This window comes from Diadema antillarum, unplaced genomic scaffold (genome assembly GCF_040938485.1).
Source record: "Diadema antillarum isolate AM-2024a unplaced genomic scaffold, OU_Dant_1.0 seq00000320_RagTag, whole genome shotgun sequence".
NCBI lineage: Eukaryota > Metazoa > Echinodermata > Echinoidea > Diadematoida > Diadematidae > Diadema > Diadema antillarum.
This window is the reverse complement of record NW_027271339.1, coordinates 268,945-289,824: the sequence shown is the minus strand read 5'-3', so window position 1 is coordinate 289,824 and position 20,880 is coordinate 268,945. Positions and strand designations below refer to the sequence as shown.

The 20,880-nt window shown below is 42.6% G+C and overlaps 1 protein-coding gene across 1 annotated transcript in view; it reads left to right on the top strand.

Moving 5' to 3' along the window:
• The window catches only part of LOC139730535 (glutathione hydrolase 1 proenzyme-like), a 124,658-nt gene extending 113,323 nt beyond the window's left edge, over positions 1-11,335 (top strand). Inside the window, exons 11-12 of the mRNA XM_071641390.1 lie at positions 10,613-10,726; positions 11,189-11,335. Of these exons, the coding sequence (XP_071497491.1) occupies positions 10,613-10,726; positions 11,189-11,335 (261 nt within the window). The remainder of the gene's footprint in view (positions 1-10,612; positions 10,727-11,188) is intronic.
• Positions 11,336-20,880: the final 9,545 nt, after the last annotated feature.

The window sequence follows — 20,880 nt, the reverse complement described above, 5'->3', positions numbered from 1 at the left end:
AAACTCACTCAATTCTGACTTGACTTCACATACAATGTCTTTTTGCTGTTCACAACGAGTTGGGAAACTTTGTTGGATTGCCACAATTTTGTCAACGAAATATTGATTAAAACAATTTGCTAACCCAACTTGATCACCATGAGTGAGGTGTTCTGGTAAAGGAGATCGCTGTTTTCGGTAAAGTAAAGCATTAGCAATTTTGTACAACTTCTTTGTATCTTTCCCACAATCCGTAACCTTTTTTGAATTATATTGTAACTCATCATCCTTAAGGCATTTACACATCGCCTTAGTGCATGATACATCTGCTTGTGAATCTCTAGTTTTGTGGACCTTGACTTTCTTTCTGTCTGCGAAGCAGTTTTGCTAGAGCTATTTCTTGGGTATACCATTCAGTATTGGGGTGTATTGTGACCTTGATTCGTTTCTCAGGTGCCAACTTATCAAGGGTAGCAATGAGTAAGGTGTTATACAAATTCACTTCATCATCAACATTATTAACATGAGATTCAGCTGATATAAGAGACTTAACATGAGTATCAGCAACAAACTCTTGTGGGTTTACAGATTTCAAATTCCGTGTAGCAGCAAATGTTCTTTTGATACAACGTTTAGGAAGGTTTAATTCACACTTTATTGCTGAATGATCTGATATACCTTCCACAACACCAGTATTACAAAGTTGTACAGTGTTACCTTTATGAGTTATAATACATGGCCTCGATTATGAGTTGGTTCATTAATATGTTGAATCATATGAAAGGCTGACAATAATTCAGAGAACAACTTCGAATTCAAAGTTGATGAGTCCATAGGTATATTGAAATCACCTGCAATCAACAAATCAGACGAGCAGAGAAGCTGTCTATCGAGAACATTAGAAAACTCATCCAAGAAAATCTGACACTGTCCTGAACTAGGTGGACGATATACATTGATGAAATGCAACGATTTCTGCATATAATTCAGAGTCATCTGAATCATTTCAAATAATGTAACATTTGGGGAATCTACGATTCTGACATCTAATTGACTTTTAAACAACACAGCTATTCCTCCTCGTTTGCCAACTCTGGGAATGTGCTTAAATGTGAAGCCATGTGGTGTCAATTGACCAATCGGAGCAGCATCGTTAGGCGTAAGCCATGTTTCACATATAGCAATAATGTCTAATTCATGAGCAAGAATATAATCTACAAATTCAGCGGTTTTGCTCTCCAGCGATCTTGCATTTAACATAGCAAATTTCAAATTCATACATGAAAAATCAGATTTCACAAATTTTTTTTCATGTAACAACTTCACAGTTTGATCCCTATTTTGTCTTACTGCTCTTTTACCTCTGTGAGTCTTTTTCACTCTGTTAATCTGTAGTGCAGTAATTCGTTGCCATGTCACTTCATTAATCCTAAGGCACTTACAAGAAGGCTTAGTTGAGTAAACATTGTAAGGGTTCAGCTGTAAAAGGTCCAAAATACTATATACACGTCTTGTATTGTTATTAACAGCATGATCTTTGGCAGCTGACACACTAAATGATGGACCTGGGTTGATTTCAACATCCCCACTGGTAAACAGTGACATGTGAAAAGCAGAGCTTGCATTCTTATAATACAAAATGCATGCTTTTGAGTAGCCTTTCACTCTGATACCGGTACTAGACATGTTCTTATCATTCTTCACAGTAGGTAGTATAGACCTATACTAAAAGTGCATGTGGCTGTAGTACAACAATACATATACGGCAAAAGAGTCAGTATTAGACTCACAACAAACATATACCTCATTCGTTCCATTATACTGATCATTATCATCACTGCGTTGCGAAAAACGTACATAAAATTTACAAGCTACAGCTCATTCAAGTACAGCAGTTGAGCGCATGAAAACAAACGCGTATGACTTCTACGCGCTTCAACAGCTCTAGGCTCGCATGAGCGCATAATGAAGGCTGTAGTGTGGCTCCCGTACAAACGATATCAAACCCCAAATCCAGTTTGCCGATTATCAGCCAAATCCTCGAATTACTTAACACAAAAATGGTGCAGGAGATTCACGAAGCACATACAATACAGTTGGCACAGTGACACAGACACACAAAATAATATCATAGAACAACACAAAAATTATAAACAACTCAGAGCACTGAAAAGATGCAACCACGCAGGGCGCTCTCTACGACCACACGGACAAACTAACTAACCAACGGTAACGAAAACATAACCTCCTCCCTTGGCGCGCGGAGGTAAAAAAATACGAGGCCCTGAGACCCGGGTATTTCCACGGGTGCCTGGAGGCACGCGCAGGGGGTAATAGGGAGCTTTCGATTGAAGACGCAGTGAAATCTGCGACGCACAAAGCAACCAACCCGGAACGTCCGCCGTCCATCAGTCCGTTGACCCTTAAAAGGGCATTGTACCGTTTTTTAAATTTTTTTTATATGTTGTTCTTTTAATTCTATAAGACCCAGCGGTGCAAACAGAATCAAAATTTCATGACGATTTAGTCCGTAATTTCATGTTAAAAATTGAACTTTTTGGGTGAGAATTATGCTAATGAGCTGACGAGCCCGGATGTCGTGATGTCACAGATGCCAACTATATCACCGATTACAAGCTCTCGCATACGCGTGCGTTAAATCGTACCGAGTAGCAGACGACGCTTAGACCCAATTTAGCTAGCAGGCGGCACTTGTGTACTGTCCTATCCATGCAGCTGTCTCAAATTTCGCTGAACCAAATCGCACCAAAATTACAGGATATACTTCTAAGTATATTTCAAAATACTGTCTTATATTTGAACGAATTCGGTAATCGAGAAGTATCAATATTGACGCCGACTTTCAAGTCGTCACTCAAAAAACTCACTCTTCGCGAGAGATCATGGTAAACGCGACATGCACAATCTAGAACTGAAGTTAGCCGACTAGTACTGTGCGAACGGGGAATTTACGCGGGAACTAAACTAAAAAATGTCATGATTTTGGCGATTTGTGTGATTTACGAACTATATTTTTCATTCGACTGAGCTCAAATAATTTATAAATTGATTTTTTGCTCCCGATTACTTGAAAGATTTGTCTCATGACATTACATGACTAACTTCAGTCTGTGCGTGCGCAGGCAGGTAGGGCCTACGCCGCGATCACTCTTGTTTAGTCGTAGAGAGCAGATTATTTTTAGCGACGACAGGAAAGTCGACAACTTCACTTACGCTTCCCGACTTGCGATTTGGTTCCAATTAGCGTGAGCAAGTGGACATGAGTCATAAAGTATTTTCTGTGATTTTGGTGCAATTTGGTTAAGTGAATTTTGAGATATCTACATGGATACGGAAGTACGCTAGCACTGTCCATACCTACACCAGCGCTTGGATCGCGAAGCGGCGGCACCGTTAGTACGTATTTACGTGGTCGGGCCACTCTTCCGAGGTATGGGACCTACTAAAACTAGATCTATTCCCTGGTGTTAATACGACTACCATAAGATTTATCTCGACTACAAAAACATTGAAAATCCATAAAGCAGATACCTTACCTGCAAAATTCAGCACAGAAACAACAGGGCCTGCAGCACAATGGCCTAGATCTAACGGCAACGCTAGACCTTGGAGTCTGGACTTTCGTCTGGACTCTCTTCAAGTTCTGGCAGCAGGGGTATGCATACTATCGTTTACGCTGTGCCTAAGTATTAGCGCTGTACACGTACAGCTGTCGACGGGGAGGCGAGTGAGTGTATGTAGGGGCCTACTCATCAAGACTTGGACTGCCACGTAGAATCTACTCGGTCCTTGACTGCTCACTAGTCCTAGTTCTAGTTCTACGGCCTTCTAGTCTAGAGTCTATGTGTACTGGGTGTCATTTTCTTCTAACTAGGCGTAGACCCTGATTGCCGTTGACTATTTTTTTTGGATTTAGATTTTAAGAATCATTCAGTCCTCATCTTCGTTGGATAGTTTGAACTGTCGAACCATTATCGCTCATCATCAATGCATAGTATAGTTAGTGCAACGTTACTTACACACTGTTTTCTATGGGCAGCACGTTCGGACAATGATGCCAATTTCATTTTGCATATCTGGAATATTCCCCATAAATGTTATCTAAATAAAAAGCTTTTGAAGAGATTCCTTTTAAAAATTAATTAATATTGTTTACCATGTTTATTTCAGCTCCATAATGCAATTTTATTAAATAACAGTTTTTGCAGTACTTCGTGTGAGATTTCATCAGTAAATTGGCATGTGTAGCTCGTTTTGCTAAAGTCGGAGGCTGGCACCTGTGACGTATGCCAAATTGTGTGGATCGTTCCTTGGCTTGCTCGTTTTCATGTTTTTCAAAAAATGATTACAGGCTTATTCTGGGTTTTAGAATCCTCTTTTTCCAGTTGTAGGCATAAAAAAATGTAGATTAGAATTATCAGACAATTAGAAAATGTCAGTACAGTTTTCTTTTAAAGGTGCATGGTCCCGGTGTTTTAGTCAAATGCGTACGCGGGCGCACGGCGCAAGTTTCCTATAGAGACCTACGCTATCGACTCCTCTGTAGCGCTTACGCTGTGGCCCACTTCCCCGAGTCTGAAGAAGTCCGATTCACTGTAGTCAGTGGTCCGATCACAGCTCGGCTCATGATTCGGCTGTGGGGGATGACAGCTTTAGCGACCTTCTTTTGTGATGTCATAATAACAAGCACATAAGCACGCACCCTGGCATTACTACAGACTGCGCGATGCGCAGAGAAGACAACGAAGGCAACGTTACTTAGCAACACCTACGCACTTTACTCTTGATGACAACTCAACTTCGGTAGTCTTCGTATCAATGCTAACGGTGATCGGCAGTATCATCAACAGCGCCCTCTACACTACCGGGACTATGCACCTTTAAAAGCGCTTTGGAAAATCTACAACGGAGCTACTACTTATCACTACTTATTCGAGGGCATGTACTTACTTCAGCCGATGCCAACTCGGGTTCCATAAACAAAGTTGCGCCTCCAAACCTCTCTATCTAACATGACTGTCCGTAGGTCATTAATGCTATCAAGGCCTGCATCCTTCTTCAGGACACTGATTAAAGTGGCCTTATGTCTTCCTCGTTTTGCAGTTCCCTGTTTAGGTTCCCAGAGTACGAGGGAATTCGCAGATAGCTCAGGGTGTCGCGCACAGTGTCCCGCTAATCGCATCCTTCTCTCACGCACTTTGTCAGACACCTTTGGCAATGTACCATACAAGTCATCATTTCTAACGTAGTCACTCCATGACACATTAAGGGCTATCCTGAGCATGCGCGTGTACATTCCGTCCAATGCTTTCTCTTGTCTGGCTGTAAGTGTCCACGTCTCTGCTCCATACAGTAATACAGACTCAACTGTTGTGACAAAAAGTCGCCGTTTTATGTCGTCGCTAAGCTGAGATTTCCACACTTTCCTCTTACTGTGCAAAGCATTCCATGCGTGGCCACGTCTGATCCTGATATCTTGTTCTGTCGAGGCAATCCAGGAGCCCAGATACTTGAAGTCGTTCTTCACATCGAGTACTGCGCCGTCTAAGGTTGTGATAGTGGTATCGTCGATATTAAATGCCATCACCTTTGTCTTCTTTGCATTGAGCCGTAGACCAATCTTCTTGCCCTCCTTTTCCACTGCAAATAGCAGCTCCCTTGCCTTTACAGTCGTATCTGATATTAAGGCAATATCGTCAGCAAAATCAAGGTCAGTGACCATTACGGGCGGAACACGACGGCTTTGACGGGGCACCAATGTAAATCCAAGCTCCTCCTCCTTGCCATTGATGGCAAGCCTCAAAGCATAGTCATGGGCTACGATAAACAGAAAGGGTGCCAATGTGTCTCCTTGAAGTACCCCAGCCAGTATTTCAAAATACTCTGTCTCTCCATCAGGCGAGCATACCTTTGCATGCGTCTTGGAGTAAATGACATCAATCGCACGAACTAGTTTCTCAGGAATGCCATAAGCCTTGAGAATCTCTAGGAGCTTCCCCCGATGGATGCTGTCAAAGGCCTTCTTGAAATCGATAAATGTGATCACTGCAGGGAGGCTCCTATCTCTCACTCCTTCAAGTATTCTTCTAAGTGCTAGGATCTGTCCTACAGTCGATCGTTCTTGTCGTTGTTGTTCATTTCCATCTGTGAAGATGGCTGGATAGCCCATATTCAGCTACACTAAGCTGGTCTTCCATGGGGTCCAGTTGGATGTGGGGTGGGACCACTTCACCGGGTTAGACACCCTGCTCTTTGCGATGAATGAATGAAGCGGGATCTTTTACGTGCATGAGCTGTGACTCTCTCATACACGGGACCTCCATTTTATGTCCTATCCGAGGGACAGAGTGTTTTGCCTCTTGCTAGAGGGGACGGTATGTTTACACACAACATTGCTCAGTCCAGATTCGGGTTCGAACCCGGGCCGCGTGATCGTGAGGCAGACGCGCTACCGACTGAGCCAACTCACCGCCCTTAGTCGGAAGCCATTCTGGGAGTCCCTAAGCAGTGGATCAATGTAGGGTCTGATACGGTTCAAGATCATTCTGTTATATGTTTTGGATACTACTGAGCTCAGACAAATCTCATGGTAGTTGTCAGTCTTGGAGAGATCCCCTGACTTTGGATTTTCAGTGTAGACCACTGTTCCGGCTGGTCCCCATCCTCATATGAGCGGTTGATAAATTCTAAGATAATATCATCCACAGGAACATATTTCAGAACTTCAGGGGCTACCCCATCCTCCCCACTGCTTTCGTTGTTCTTCATTTCTGCTTTAGCCTTCGTGTACTCACTCATCGTAAACGGACCATCTGGTATGGGAAGGTCACTAGAAATAGGTGTTATTGGTTCATTACTTTCTAGAAGCTCAGGAGGGTTGCCCAAGAGGTTCTTGAAGTGTGAGTACCAGGTCGCAAGTCTCTTTTCTGCACTTTCACCTCGAATCCTGACAGACTGATATGCCTTTCGTCCGGAGATGTCATTGATGAGCTTCCAGCTCAGTCCATATATTCTATTTTCATGTGCTTGCTCTACTTCAGCTATTTGCCAACGCAATTTTTCCTGATCCAGAATTGCATATGTTCTGTACAAGTTTTCCCTTGTCCTTGCATATTCTTCTCTGCTCTCGCCATCTTCACCCTTGTCTGCGATGAACGCCCTATATGCAGCTTTCGTCTTCTTCCTGGCAACGGAGCAGCTCAGCCGAGTGGGCTGTCCCAGGTGCAAATGGGCGTATGACGTATTTTGCTTCATCATGATTGGGAAATACATGGCTGACGTCAATAATTTATGCATGCAGTCAGTGAAACTCCGCCTCAAGTGAACTTTCAAGCTTAGATTAGGGAGCAATTCACGCGCAGTTTCGAGTGGTGTGAGCGCGCTGCTATTGTCAAATGTGCGTATCACGTCATCAACACCATTGTTCCCTTCACCTGCGTCGGTGATTCAAGAAGGTGAAAAAGGAACTTTGTATTTATGGACGCGGACGTAAATTGTGCGTGTCGTGTGCAAATTTCAGCCGTTGGCATAGTTACAAGCTTGAAGTCCTGCGTCCATCCCGAATCTACGTTAAGTAGGTCAATATAAGGTACGTCGTTCTAGAACCACGGACGTAGCTAAAGGGAACAATGCTAGCACCAGTCTCATTTTGATAAAAGGATTCAATTATAGTACCATGAGGGGCATAATTTTTTTTTTTTATACCCAGCACAACTTGTATTTCTCAAACTCTGTCATCACATTCTGTATTCCTATGTATCACACATCAGCAAAAGTTAGCCTGAGTTTGCATTTCATGGAGTTAATGTTATTGCATTGCGATAAGGATTTATAATCGCCCAATCACACTCAGCTATTTACATTATATGAATATTCACCTATCAGTCATTGTTTTCTCATTTGCATACAACTATTTGTTTTTGTTATGATAATCCGGTTCGTGACTATTGATATGTTATAATTTGAATCTGTATACCAGTCGGTGCAAAGCAAACTGACCATTAAACCGGTTACAAGTCATGATCAGAATCCATGCCAGCGAAATGGCATCATTGCACATGCACATTCATGTACAAACATAAATATAAGTTGTTCACAGAATATTTTTTCCTTCATTGCCTTTGCGCAATGTACAACAAAATGTACAACAAACATACAACAATGAATAATACAGTGGGGCTACAGCATAAGCGTGGCTTGATTTGCGTGCAGCCCCCGTACATACATAATATTATAATGTACATCGGAAGGAGAATAGGAGGGAGGGATGACTTGCATAGAGATAGGATAGTTGAAAGGAGAAAGGGAAAGGAGAGGTCTGTCTGTTTTCACTAAAGGTTTATACAAAGTAAGATCACCAGTATCACTGATTAGCAAAGCATGACAAAATATTTTCTCACCGAGGTACAGGTGAACAGTTGATACAGGTCATGGTCGGTTACATAATTACGTAATGAATTAAATGCGTCGATATTTCTGCGAAAGAATTTCGTGTATAATACATTAACAATGACAATGGAATTACTGATGTCCAGAAAACAACATTATTTTTACAGCTTTCCTAAAAGAGTACATGGACTTTAAACTTCGAATTTCAGAAGGAAGAGAATTCCAAACGTCGGGTCCGGTGTGTCTGACAGATTTCAGAGCCATCACTGTTTTGGGATTGAGTTTTGTCAGTTTTATCCTCAACATTGGAGCATAAACTAAGTGAGTGAGCTAAATCCACTGGTAACTAGTATGTTTTCATCAAAAATGCTGTTACCATAGCAACACATTGCTTTGACATTGATAAAAGAAGAATTTGCACATCTCCATAGTCTTATATCAATTTAATTGTCACATGTGCCAAATTTTAGGTCAGATGTTGAAAAAACACAGGAAGTTAGCTCAATCCACAATTTTCTGTACAGAAGCCTATGCTTTTTATAGAAATACAGTAGACATAAAGTCTGCACATCTACATGCTACGGTGGTCATATGTGCCAAATTTCAAGTGGAATGCTGAAAAACTTTGGGAGTACAGCGAAATTCACATTTTTGCATGATTTTCGTTAAAAAAATTATATTACAATGGCAACACAATGTTTAATAATGGCAAAAGATCAAGTTTGCACATTTACATGCTATATGACCTAATGGTCATACACACGTGCCAAATCTTAAAATCAAATGTTAAAAAAATTAGAGATTAGCTACAACCATAATATTTTTCAATGATTTTCGTTAAAAAGTACTGTCTGTTACCATGACAACGCATTCTTTGACAATAACAAAAGATGAAATCTGCACATTTACGTACTCTAGCGATCACATGAGCCCAATTTCAAGTTCAATGCTTGAAAACTGAGGGAGTTGGCCCAATCCACAAATTTCTACGAAAATCGTCGATAGAAGGGAAAACTGCACCCCTCCGACCGAATTTCGAAGGGCGTTGATCTGCATGACAGAAATCACATACTTCTGTACTACTAGTAGCATCCGTACTGTGTCCAAAGTAATTTACCGTCTCTCTCATATGACGTCACACTGAACATGGCGTCGCGCATACAACGCTCACACGCGCCCTGGCCCTTACATACGCGCGTTTGCATTCATAAACAGGTCCTTGCCACACAAGGTTGGCCTATTTCTACTGGTCAAGTCCCTTAGCTACCAATGGCTTACGTCGGTGATTCTGGAACGACGTTATTTTAGCCTACTACCGAAGTAGATTCGAGATGGACGCAGAACCTCAAGCTTGTAACTATGCCAACGGCTGAAATTTGCACACGACAAGCACAATTTACGTCGCAGATCTCATTGCGTCCTCAATCGAAAGCTCCCTAATATCAAGGTCAAAGTGTCAAGGGTATCATCTCCCCGTTTCGACGGGAAGAACCTGTGGGTAGAACGTTCGGGGAATCTCATAAGCGTTTTTAATAATTTTCCCTGGTTTCTTTTATATTTTTTTTCCGGGGGTGGAAATCTGTGTGTGTGTGTGTGTGTGTGTGTGTGTGTGTGTGTTTTTTTTGGGGGGGGGATGAGGGACGACAAGAAAACCGTTGGATTTCAACGGATGCTGCTAACCTCTCGAAACTCAAGTTCTATGATAAAAGCAAGTGACGGGAAGATCTCAACCCATGGACCGGATCGCGGCACGTCTTAACATTAAATTTCTTGGAAGGGTGGTCATGGGTAGAAGAGAGCACAATTTAACGAAGGAATGAGAAAACATTTATTTCATTTCATCAATAAAAATGTGCAAAATCAAATATGAAAAAAAGGCCCTCAGACCCGTGAATTTCCACGGGTGCTGCTAGTATATAAATTTGTCGTTTCCTCGTTACACAACCTGAATTTGCTATGGGATAAGTCATGTCAAACTTGTCCGATAAATGTTATATATTTTAATCGAAAATAATTTTATTTAATTTTCCTTTTTATTCGTCGCAACTGTCAATATTGCTAATACGGTACCTTCCCTTCTATGGATCGTTTTACAAGACATAAGGAAATTCCTACCATGTAATTCGATATCTATGCTGTAATTTTACTGAGTGAAGATACTATGACCCTGTTTCATGACACAAACGACTTATAGAGATTCAATTCATTGTGTAACTTTCGACAGGTGAGCCTGCGCACTCTACTATTTAAAGAAGACCTCCGGAACGTTATTAACCAACGAAGAATCCATCACCAACTTTCACCAAACTACATCCAGTATGAACAAAATTTCAATGAGGTGAGAAACGGTTTCTATAGGACTTTTTGGCTCTATCCCTCGAAATCGCCATCCTCTTGTGCTGTATCTGTTGTTCAGTACTGGCGTTATGATTGTGTTTAAGAGCCTACTTGATATACAGAATGTTTCACGCAAGCCCAGGCAAAGTCCCCCATAAAGCTTATTTCGCCATTCGTCCTTTTCCTCGGCCTTTCACATGAATACCATGTTCACATTTATGGTAACATTAAAGCCTTTTTACTTGCGCTGAATAACTTAAGGCGGCGTTGTTTAGTTGTTGTTTTTAAAGAAAAGTGCATGGAGAAGAAATAGGAGGTTTCATGTTTTCCACTCTAGTGGCTAATCGTGATTTCAGATACAAAGTTGACATTACATGCAAATGTGATATGGCGCTCACTGAAATTTTTTGAATATGCCGTATGCCAGTATGCCAAATTGGTGTTGTTGCTGTTTAATTTTTAGGAAGTGCTACATTACTTGGAGGACAGAGGACATGACATTTTCCTACAAGAACGGTTCGCCGTCGTTCAAGCAGTCCAGCGAGACAGAGACGGCACACTGTACGCATTTTCGGATCCAAGGAAAGGCGGTATAGCGGCCGGTTACTAGATTAGCTCGTGTGGTGCTATACCTTCAATAAAGGGCGCATTAATCATAGACGGGATATTTTCTCAATTTGTCTTCATGTACGTACGTAGTGAGATATATTCAAATGACAGACACTGTGTCCTACGTGATTATAAATAAGTATGCTTTAGGTAACTCGTTTCGTTGAAAGGAGAGATATTAAACGTAGTATGATCTAGTTTGTTCTTCCTAATTTGGTTGTATAAGAAGAGGGGAAAATGAATTTTGGCTTTGGAGTGTATGCTGGAAACCCCATTATTGTTGGGACCCACGATCTACAAGCGTCGCTTTTCAGTGGGTACCCCAAACTCCATCCTACAACACTACACTATAATGTCAACTTCTGCAATCCCTATCTAATTTATAATGTATCCCGTTTTACTGATTACTTATGTTGATATTTCTTTACTTTCATGCAGGCCTCCATTGTGCCGATATGTTACTATGCTGACTTGGAGAAAAAGAAAGATGAACTTGAACCACCAAAATACTTTGATTTATTTGTGCTTACTCTTTTTTGTAAGCTTTCAAGTGCATACTATACATGTACTGTCAAATATTAGGGCCTATCAGAAAATATAGTTGTCAAGAATGTATCACACGACAAAACAAAATACTCGTTGTCCACGTTATTAAATGTTGGAAGTACAATCAATACAGTGAGTAAATTCGGATATGATTATGATAGATGGACATACTTCCGATACTAAATTTGGAGTGAATGTCATTATTCAGTGCGTTCATTTTGTGTCTGTGGTGTTTACAACTCCATTATTAAACTGCAACATACGTATATATCGTCGGCTGAGAACAAGAAGGGCTTTATCGCATTTTCTTTTATTTCGGATGGGGGGGGTCTTGAGTTATTGTTATCAAGTGTACAGCTTGATTTCCTCCACACTATGGTGTCAATTTTAAATTATTTTCATTTTCGGTAAAATGTTCGAAATCAAAATCACAAGCTAGGGTGCTATATTTGGAAAAATGCTTATAAATCTACCCATTTTCTTATTGAATAACATTTTCATTTCATGAGAATTGATTTATGGTTTTTATTTACGTTCAAATCTTAGAACGCGATACAGCCCCCTTCTGGTTATCTGCTGACGATTTAAAGAGCCTGCTAAATTGGTATTTTTTGTACAATAAAAGACGCTCACACAGTGATAGCCATGTCAGTTAAAGACACTCAGCCACATCACGTTTCAGTTGATAAGAAGATGGTATTATCGGTATACGTCTCTATATTCCCAATAGTCATATAGCAAAGTTATAGAATAGACCTAAAAAGACGACTTTCTAACGAAGCTAAGTCTATTGTTTTTTACAATACGAATAGTCTGTGTTACATAAAAGCACCCCAAAGCCAGTTTTCTGCTAAAAACTTAAACCGAGATAAAGGCAATGTTTGGTCTAAAGTGGGTTTAAAACACCTAGCTGTGGTCTAAATCGGTTCTAAATCAAACCTACTAAGGGGAGGTTTAATTTGAGTTTAATTCGAGTCTAACGATGGCTGAATCCAGGGAGTACGTCACTCGCACGGTTGAGCAAGGTACGTGCCATAAGCGGTCGCTTCAATCGTACCTTGCACACCTGGTAAGTTATACAGTGGCGGATCCAGAGGGGGGGGGGGCAACCGGCGCACGCCCCCCTTTATTTTTCGTGAAAAACAAAAGAAATAAAAAGAAAAAATGAAATGAAACCCGGAAGTGCCACCAGAAATACTAGTCACGCCCCCCTTTACAGAATTCCTGGATCCGCCCCTGTTACACGTACTTACAACGTGCTTACAACGTACGTTTTCCATGCGACTGCCATGATCCGGCCATGATCTTACCGAGGACGTACTTTCACATACTCATGCTTCAAGCCCCTGTCACACTTTGCCGGATAGGCCCACCGTACAAGAAACGGGCGATATTTTGCTCATCCGTTGTTCAAATCGTCAATCCGGTGGACGAAGTGCAAAGTTTCCGTTTTAAAAGAGCGTACGTGCACGGTATAGGGGCCGAACCAAACGACGAAACAACGCACATGGGGCGATTGTGTACAGGACAGTGAAACGTTCGCAAACGAATGAGAAACGAATATGAACTGCGTGACCACAGGACAAAACGCACGAGGAAAATATAGGCGACGCATGAGACGTACATCGAACGTCAGAGATCTATTGACGTGACGGCTATCGGGCTTTACATTTATTACATCGTCTTGGAGCGTCCACCACTCGGCCAGTTCTGTACCTGTACACTTCACTTCACATCTCATATCAGCTCCCATCAATATGCCAAAGGGATCGAAGGCCAAGACTTAGCCTTCTTCTCAATATGTTGGCTACTTGTTGCTAGACCTTTGACACCACTTTCTTCATTTTGGTCCTTAATATCACTTACATGCAGATTTACCCAAAAGTTTCTCACTTTACACAAAATCACTTTCATTCATGCCCGTTGTTACTTCACAAATTCAACCTTCTCTAGGTTTTGTTTCTGAATGACTTTTTTTTCAGATGTTCTTTATAATGATTAACAGCCGGATGAACGTTGATTTTCTCAAGTAAATGTACATAATTATTCTTCATTGAACTCATCCATTGTATTTGAAGATCCTGAAGCCGTAAAACATTATTTTGACTGCATTCAGAATATCGATGTCAAACAATTTCTGTGATACATCAAATCAAATGCATCACAGCCACGTGACAGTAAGATGGCTCATTTAGATTTCCTAATGCTATTCGAACTTTGACGTCATGGGTTTTGATTTTGATGGTTTCTACTCATTGTCTCATTTTCAACTCAAAGTTCACTCATAATATCCAACAGTTTATCTCAGCCGATGCCCAGTCATATCGAATATACTTCATTGCCCCACGATAGCGAATCTGATCATGGTTGCCCTTTTTGCTTGTAAAACCTGCAACTAGTGTACATGTATTATAGGTGATAATAATTATGCATGCTTCCATAAATTTTGTTCAGATCTCTGCAGTTCCTCAGTATTTACAACAATCTTACAACAGCCATGACAGTAAACTGACTAAAAATCTTGCTTGTCCGAAAGACTTGTTGTCCTGTAACAGAGGGGTGAGAAGTTCCCCAGCCAAGAAAAATGATGATCTTTCCGACCTTGAAACATATGATGCATTTTGTTTCTTTTTGATGTGCCTCTCACCTTTTCACCTGAAACACAACATTTGCATGGTAAATTCGGGGAGACTAATAGCAAAGTAGTTCGAATTTGTTTCGCCTTTGTGTCTTTAACAATTGGTAATACAAACGAAATTGCCTGTGTCTCTCAGGATCAATTTGCCACTTCTTGGACCGCATCTGCCTTCTCTGTTGCTTGCGTTCCCTTCTCCAGGCGGTAATATACTTTTGGAGGGCCATGTTGGCATTCTGCAGCAACGGACATTACTTGAGGCCTAGCGGATCGATACGCGAGGAAAACGACAATGTACAGTACAGATATAGGAGAAAACGTGCAACTATAGGACAAGGGTCGGATCGCGCTATCCGTTTTTGGGGCGGGAAAACTTTGTGCATGCACAAAGTTTTCTGGCCGCTCTGACGAACATCACCTGAAGACAAGTTTACGTCCATCTAAAGGATAAAAAAGACATGAAACGCATTTTAACGGATATCAACGGATGCCAAAAATCGACCTTCGGTTCCCATGCGTTTACCTTATCCGGCAAAGTGTGACAGGGGCATCAGTTGCTTGCAAGTCGGCTGTACAGAGCACGCGCGTCACCCGTACTGAGGGTGAATCTGTAGCACGACCGCAGCTCGATCGCAGCGAAAGTTCTGCATGCACTAAAAGTGCTACGTCGTGTCTGCTCCAAAATCCGCACTGAGGTGGTACTACGTACGGATCCCCAAATTTTGCCCACGTTTTTGCAAGACAGCACGCACTTCTAAGTACGGCGAGCTGTGAATGAGGCTTTATCGAAGACGTACATAGTCTCGCCGCATCAGACGTTTAGCGTAACAGCAAAGACAATAGCTCGATCCTCCTCCTCGATTATAGGCTAAAAGATGACCTGCAAAGGCAAGAAAAATAAAGACGTTAATAATGAAAGCAGTGTATGCAGTGCCACATGAGTGTTGGTGGTTGTATGGATCCATGACATCGCCCGAGTGCAGTGGCTGGCTGGATACAGCCAGCCTAGCCAGCCACACGCGTGCGATACGTGTTTGTGGAGATGTACGTACCAGTACAGTAGGCCTATACGCCTATATCCGTAGTAGCGCTAGCCGGATACATAGGCCGGCTGGATACACAGCGCGTTATAAGCGACATCAATACGCAGTGCAATGTTCTATAGTACAGCCTACATAGATATCATGCGGTGAGTTGGCTCAGTCGGTAGCGCGTCTGCCTCATGATCACGCGGCCCGGGTTCGAACCCGAGTCTGGACTGAGCAATGTTGTGTGTAAACATACCGTCCCCTCTAGCAAGAGGCAAAACACTCTGTCCCTCGGATAGCACATAAAATGGAGGTCCCGTGTATGAGAGAGTCACAGCTCATGCACGTAAAAGATCCCGCTTCATTCATTCATCGCAAAGAGCAGGGTGTCTAACCCGGTGAAGTGGTCCTACCCCACATCCAACTGGACCCCATGGAAGACCAGCTTAGTGTAGCTGAATATGGGCTATCCAGCCATCTTCACAGATGGAAAATGAACAAGAACAACAACAACAATCATGATATTAATTTTACCCTGATAGGTGGATAATTAATAAGATTTTCCGACTTCGCAGATAACAATAGCCGTCCGATGAATTTACACAGACGTGTGTGTGTGTGTGTGGGGGGGGGGGCACAAAGCAAAGAGTGTTCATCGTGAAGCCTCGGTCACAACCCGCCGTACTAACATTTGCGTGCTGTCCACTTGCAAAAACGTGGGCAAAATTTGGGGATCCGTACGTAGTAAATAGGACTACTGATATTGGAGCACGCGGACACGACTTAGCATCTTTAGTGCATGCTGAACTTTCGCTGCGTTCAAGCTGCGGTCGGGCTACGGATTCACCCCCAGTACGGGTGACGCGCGTGCTCTGTACAGCCGACTTGCACGCACTCACAACATAAGTGAGCACCACATGTAAGTATGTCCTCGGTAAGTCAGTCGCATGGAAATCGTACGTTGTAAGCACGTTTTAAGCACGTACAACTTACCAGGTGCGCAACGTATGACGGACGCGACCGCTTACGGCACGCACTTACACCTTGTGCAACCGTGCGAGTGACGTACTCCCTTCCTGCTCTTGCAACTCTTTCCCCACGTTTTTTTTTAGAAAAATGTGGCGGCCGTGGCCTCCCCAAAACACGTACGGACTAAAAACACGCACGATGGGTTGTGACCGAGGCTTCAGGGAGTGGTCTCGTTCTGGGAGCCGGCAACAAGTTGCAGCAGCCTTCCATGACCGATTCCAAATAGTGATGTTTCTACGAAGTCAACGCTTTGGAGAAACATAGGCCTCAATCTCAACAAGGGTCGATCTGGTAGAAGGACTATCAGATCAAAAGAAAATGTGGCAGCAGTATGACGTACCAAGGAAGACAAATCATTGCACCTCAACTTACTATCAAATACAACACCTAAAAAATTTACAGATTCATAAGATTTCAAACGTGCTTCACTAGTTTTCAAGATCATATCATCAGTATTATATTGCGCACCTCCACGTTTAAAAAGTACACACTGCGTTTTACTTATATTCAAAGTGAGCATATTGCTCACAGTTCAATTCATTACAATCTTTCGCTCATCCTGTCGGTCTCGTGAGCCTTCTTTGCGTAGTGTCGGTCTCGTGGGCTTTCTTTGCCTAGTGTCGGTCTCGTGAGCCTTTTTTGCGTATACTGTCGGTCTCGTGGGCTTTCTTTACCGAGTGTGTGTCCTATGAGCCTTTTTTTTGCGTACTGTCGGTCTCGTGAGCCTTTAATGCGTAGTGTCGGTCTCGTGGGCTTTCTTAGCGCAGTTTCGGTCTCGTGAGCCTTTTCTGCGTAGTGTCGAACTCATGGGCTGTATGAGCTGTATAACTCGTGGGCTTTATGACTCATGGACTTATATTTGATGTCGGTCTCGTGGACCGTATGACTCGTGGGTGTCGGTCTCGTGGGATGACCCCAGTTCAGTGTGTGACAGAATGAATACGTACATATTGAGATTACCCTACTTCACATATGTCAGCAATCCCTGACTCATACACTTGAAGAAAAGGTAAAAAGGAAGAACTCGAAAACAATATTTTAAACTTCATATGATTGCGTATTCGTTAAACTAATTAAAGACAAAGTGAAAACCAACACAGCACCGTTGTGCTGCACAAACTCGTGCGTGACAAGATGACGTCTGTAAATATGTAATAAGAAGAGAATTAAATTAATAATTTGTATATTTCCTAACAGCTCGCCAAGACACAACAGTAATCTTACGATGTAAATCTTGGATAAATTAACAGAAAGTAAAGTAAAAAACAAGAACAGACAGATATCTAAAATAATAATTATTATACAATACAAGCTCATACATTGATAAATAAGAATACTTAAATATGTCATGATATGCCTCTTACAATACAAAATATGCATAGAATATATTTACCTCCCATATGAGCAAATTAAACCATCCACGGCGCCTCGCCAGCCGATCCGTTATCACTTAGATAATATGCGTCACCTACACAATAAAAGAAGTTAAGTTCCACTATAAAACTCATGTAGACTGACCAAACCATCCTAAAATAAAACGAACATATTCGAATGTTTACAAATCACAACCAGCTGTCGTAATATTTTCGTAATAACTCAAAAATCATAAACAGATACCGCGGTACGGAGCATATGACATACTGGATATCGCTAACATTAATAAGACATTCTGAATGTGTACTACAGTAATTAATATTTTTCACCAACCAACGATTAAACAGAGGTCTGTTGATAAGACAATCCCGCTAATTTGCAATGTAAATATTGTCAAAGCAAACAAACAAGATATTTGTGAAATACGTATTTAATAGTTATAATCAGCAAAACAGCTGTTTATGCGCTTACCTATAAAAGACTGTTCGTCGTGTTGTAAAACAAAATCCGTTACAAGCGGGAGTGCTTTGAATTGAGCTTCCAGAGTCTTTACAAGTCAGTAAATCAATGAAATAAATTATGCGCAAACAAAAATAATTTCGCGCTATGATGCCAATAAGGCGCGCGGTTACCGTGCTGCTACACAACACGCACCTTTAGCCCTCATTTCGACTCCAGCCAAATACCCTTCCTATCTTCAGCGCTCCTTATATCTATGCTGGAGATTTCAACAGTCACAGTACTTCTTGGGGCTACTCATCCACTAATCCAGATGGTTTTGCATTAGAAGATTGGTCCTCAACAGCTGGTGTCCAATTACTGTGTGACCCAAAACAGCCAGACAGCTTCCACTCTTGCAGATGGAATACAACGCCAAATCTTGACTTAGCCTTTGTCAACTTTCAAGGCCCATCACCTCACCGGATTATCTTAGACCCCTTTTCCAAGTCACAACACAGGCCATCGCTACTCATATCGGTAAATCCAGTCTGACCAGTCACAACCAAGCCTGTTAAGCGTTGGAATTTCCGCAAGGCCGACTGGAAAAAAATTCTCAAACTTGTAGATGAAGCCGTATGCAATCTCCCTCCACCAACTCCCCGTGACATCAACCAAGCCTATTCAGACTTCTGCAATCTACTCATCAAGGCAGCAACGAATTCCATCCCATGCCGCTTTCGCCGACACTACATCCCCACCTGGGACGAAGAATGTGATGCTATCTACAACCAGTTCTTGCGATCTGAACCTGGAGACATGGCTTCCACCAGAGCCTCAGAACTGACTGATTGTCTAGACAGGAAGCGTCGTGAACGTTGGGAAGAAACCGTGTAAGGGATAGACTTCACTCACTCCAGTAGAGTTGCTTGGAAGACTCTCAAACGCCTCACTGGAAACAGTCCCAAACCTAGAACATGTCCTGTATCAGCCAACTCCATCGCGGAACAACTTGTTAGCAATGGGCGATTCAAGGACTGTGACAAGGCCCACACTCGATCTGTGAAGCAGGAGACCACCAACCTATGACAGGCCCCGGGAGTGGATGGATGGTTGTCGGCCCCCTTCTCTCAGGAGGAGTTAGCTAAAGCTTTAGCCCTACTTAGGGGTGGAAAGGCCCAATGTCCGGACAACATCCCACCGGAATTCCTTATTCATTGCGGGGTCAAATGTCAGAAGTGGTTGACAGATTTCTATTCCTGCTGTTTCACCAACCAAGTCATTCCTAAGATATGGAGAAAGGCCACTGTAATTGCTCTCCCAAAACCAAACAAACCAGTTGATGACCCCAAGAGCTACAGACCAATCTCCCTTCTCTGTGTCCCTTACAAGCTTCTGGAACGTCTCCTTCTGGCGAGGATAGAACCTGTGGTTGACCCACAATTACCAGATGAACAAGCGGGTTTCCGCCACGGTCGGGGTACAGTCCACCAAATTGTCAAGCTGACCAATGACATCGAAGACAGCTTTGAGAAGAATCACAAAGCCGGCACCATCTGTGTCGACCTCACTGCAGCCTATGACACTGTGTGGCACCATGGTCTGACTCTGAAATTATTAAAGACAATCCCTGATCGCCATATGGTAAAGTTCCTCTGCAACATTCTAGCCAACAGGAGGTTCGTCCTGAAGACTAGTGATGGACAGTCCAGACCACGCCAACTGCGAAATGGAGTTCGTCAAGGCTCTGTACTATCCCCCTTGCTCTTTAAAATATACATCAGTGACATCCCCTTCACAACCTCACGACAGTATGGTTCTGCAGATGACCTCGCCCCTCTTCACTCAGAGAGAGCCTGGTCAAACGTAGAGAACACCCTCACTGCAGATATGTCGCAAATCGCGAAGTATTTCAGGATCTGGAGACTCAAGATTAGCATGTTCAAGACAACGGTAACAGCCTTCCACCTGAACACGAAGGAGGCTAATCGGCATCTCAATGTCATTCTTGATGGAACACCTCTTCCGTACAATGCCACACCAACCTACCTTGGAGTAAAGTTGGATATGCAGTTGACCTACAAGGAACAACTAAAGGCCATAAGTTCAAAAGTGTCCTCAAGGAACAACCTCCTTCGCCGACTTGCAGGCTCAAAATGGGGTGCCAGTGCAACCACTCTCCGCACTAGTGCGCTAGCACTGGTATACAGTGCCGCAGAATACGCCTCCCCTGCGTGGTGTAGGAGCTCTCACACCAAGAAACTTGACACGGTCGTAAATGACACCATGAGGCTAATTACAGGATGTCTCCGGCCAACACCAACAGAATTCCTACCTATTCTCTCAGGCATCGCTCCCCCCCCATGCGCCGAGAACATCATACCCATAGGCTGGTCACCAAGGCCTCCAGCAACCCGAACAACCTCCGCCATGGTAACCGCGGGGGCATGCGCCGTGTACTCATTGAATGGTGCTGATGGAGGGGACAATCCTGTC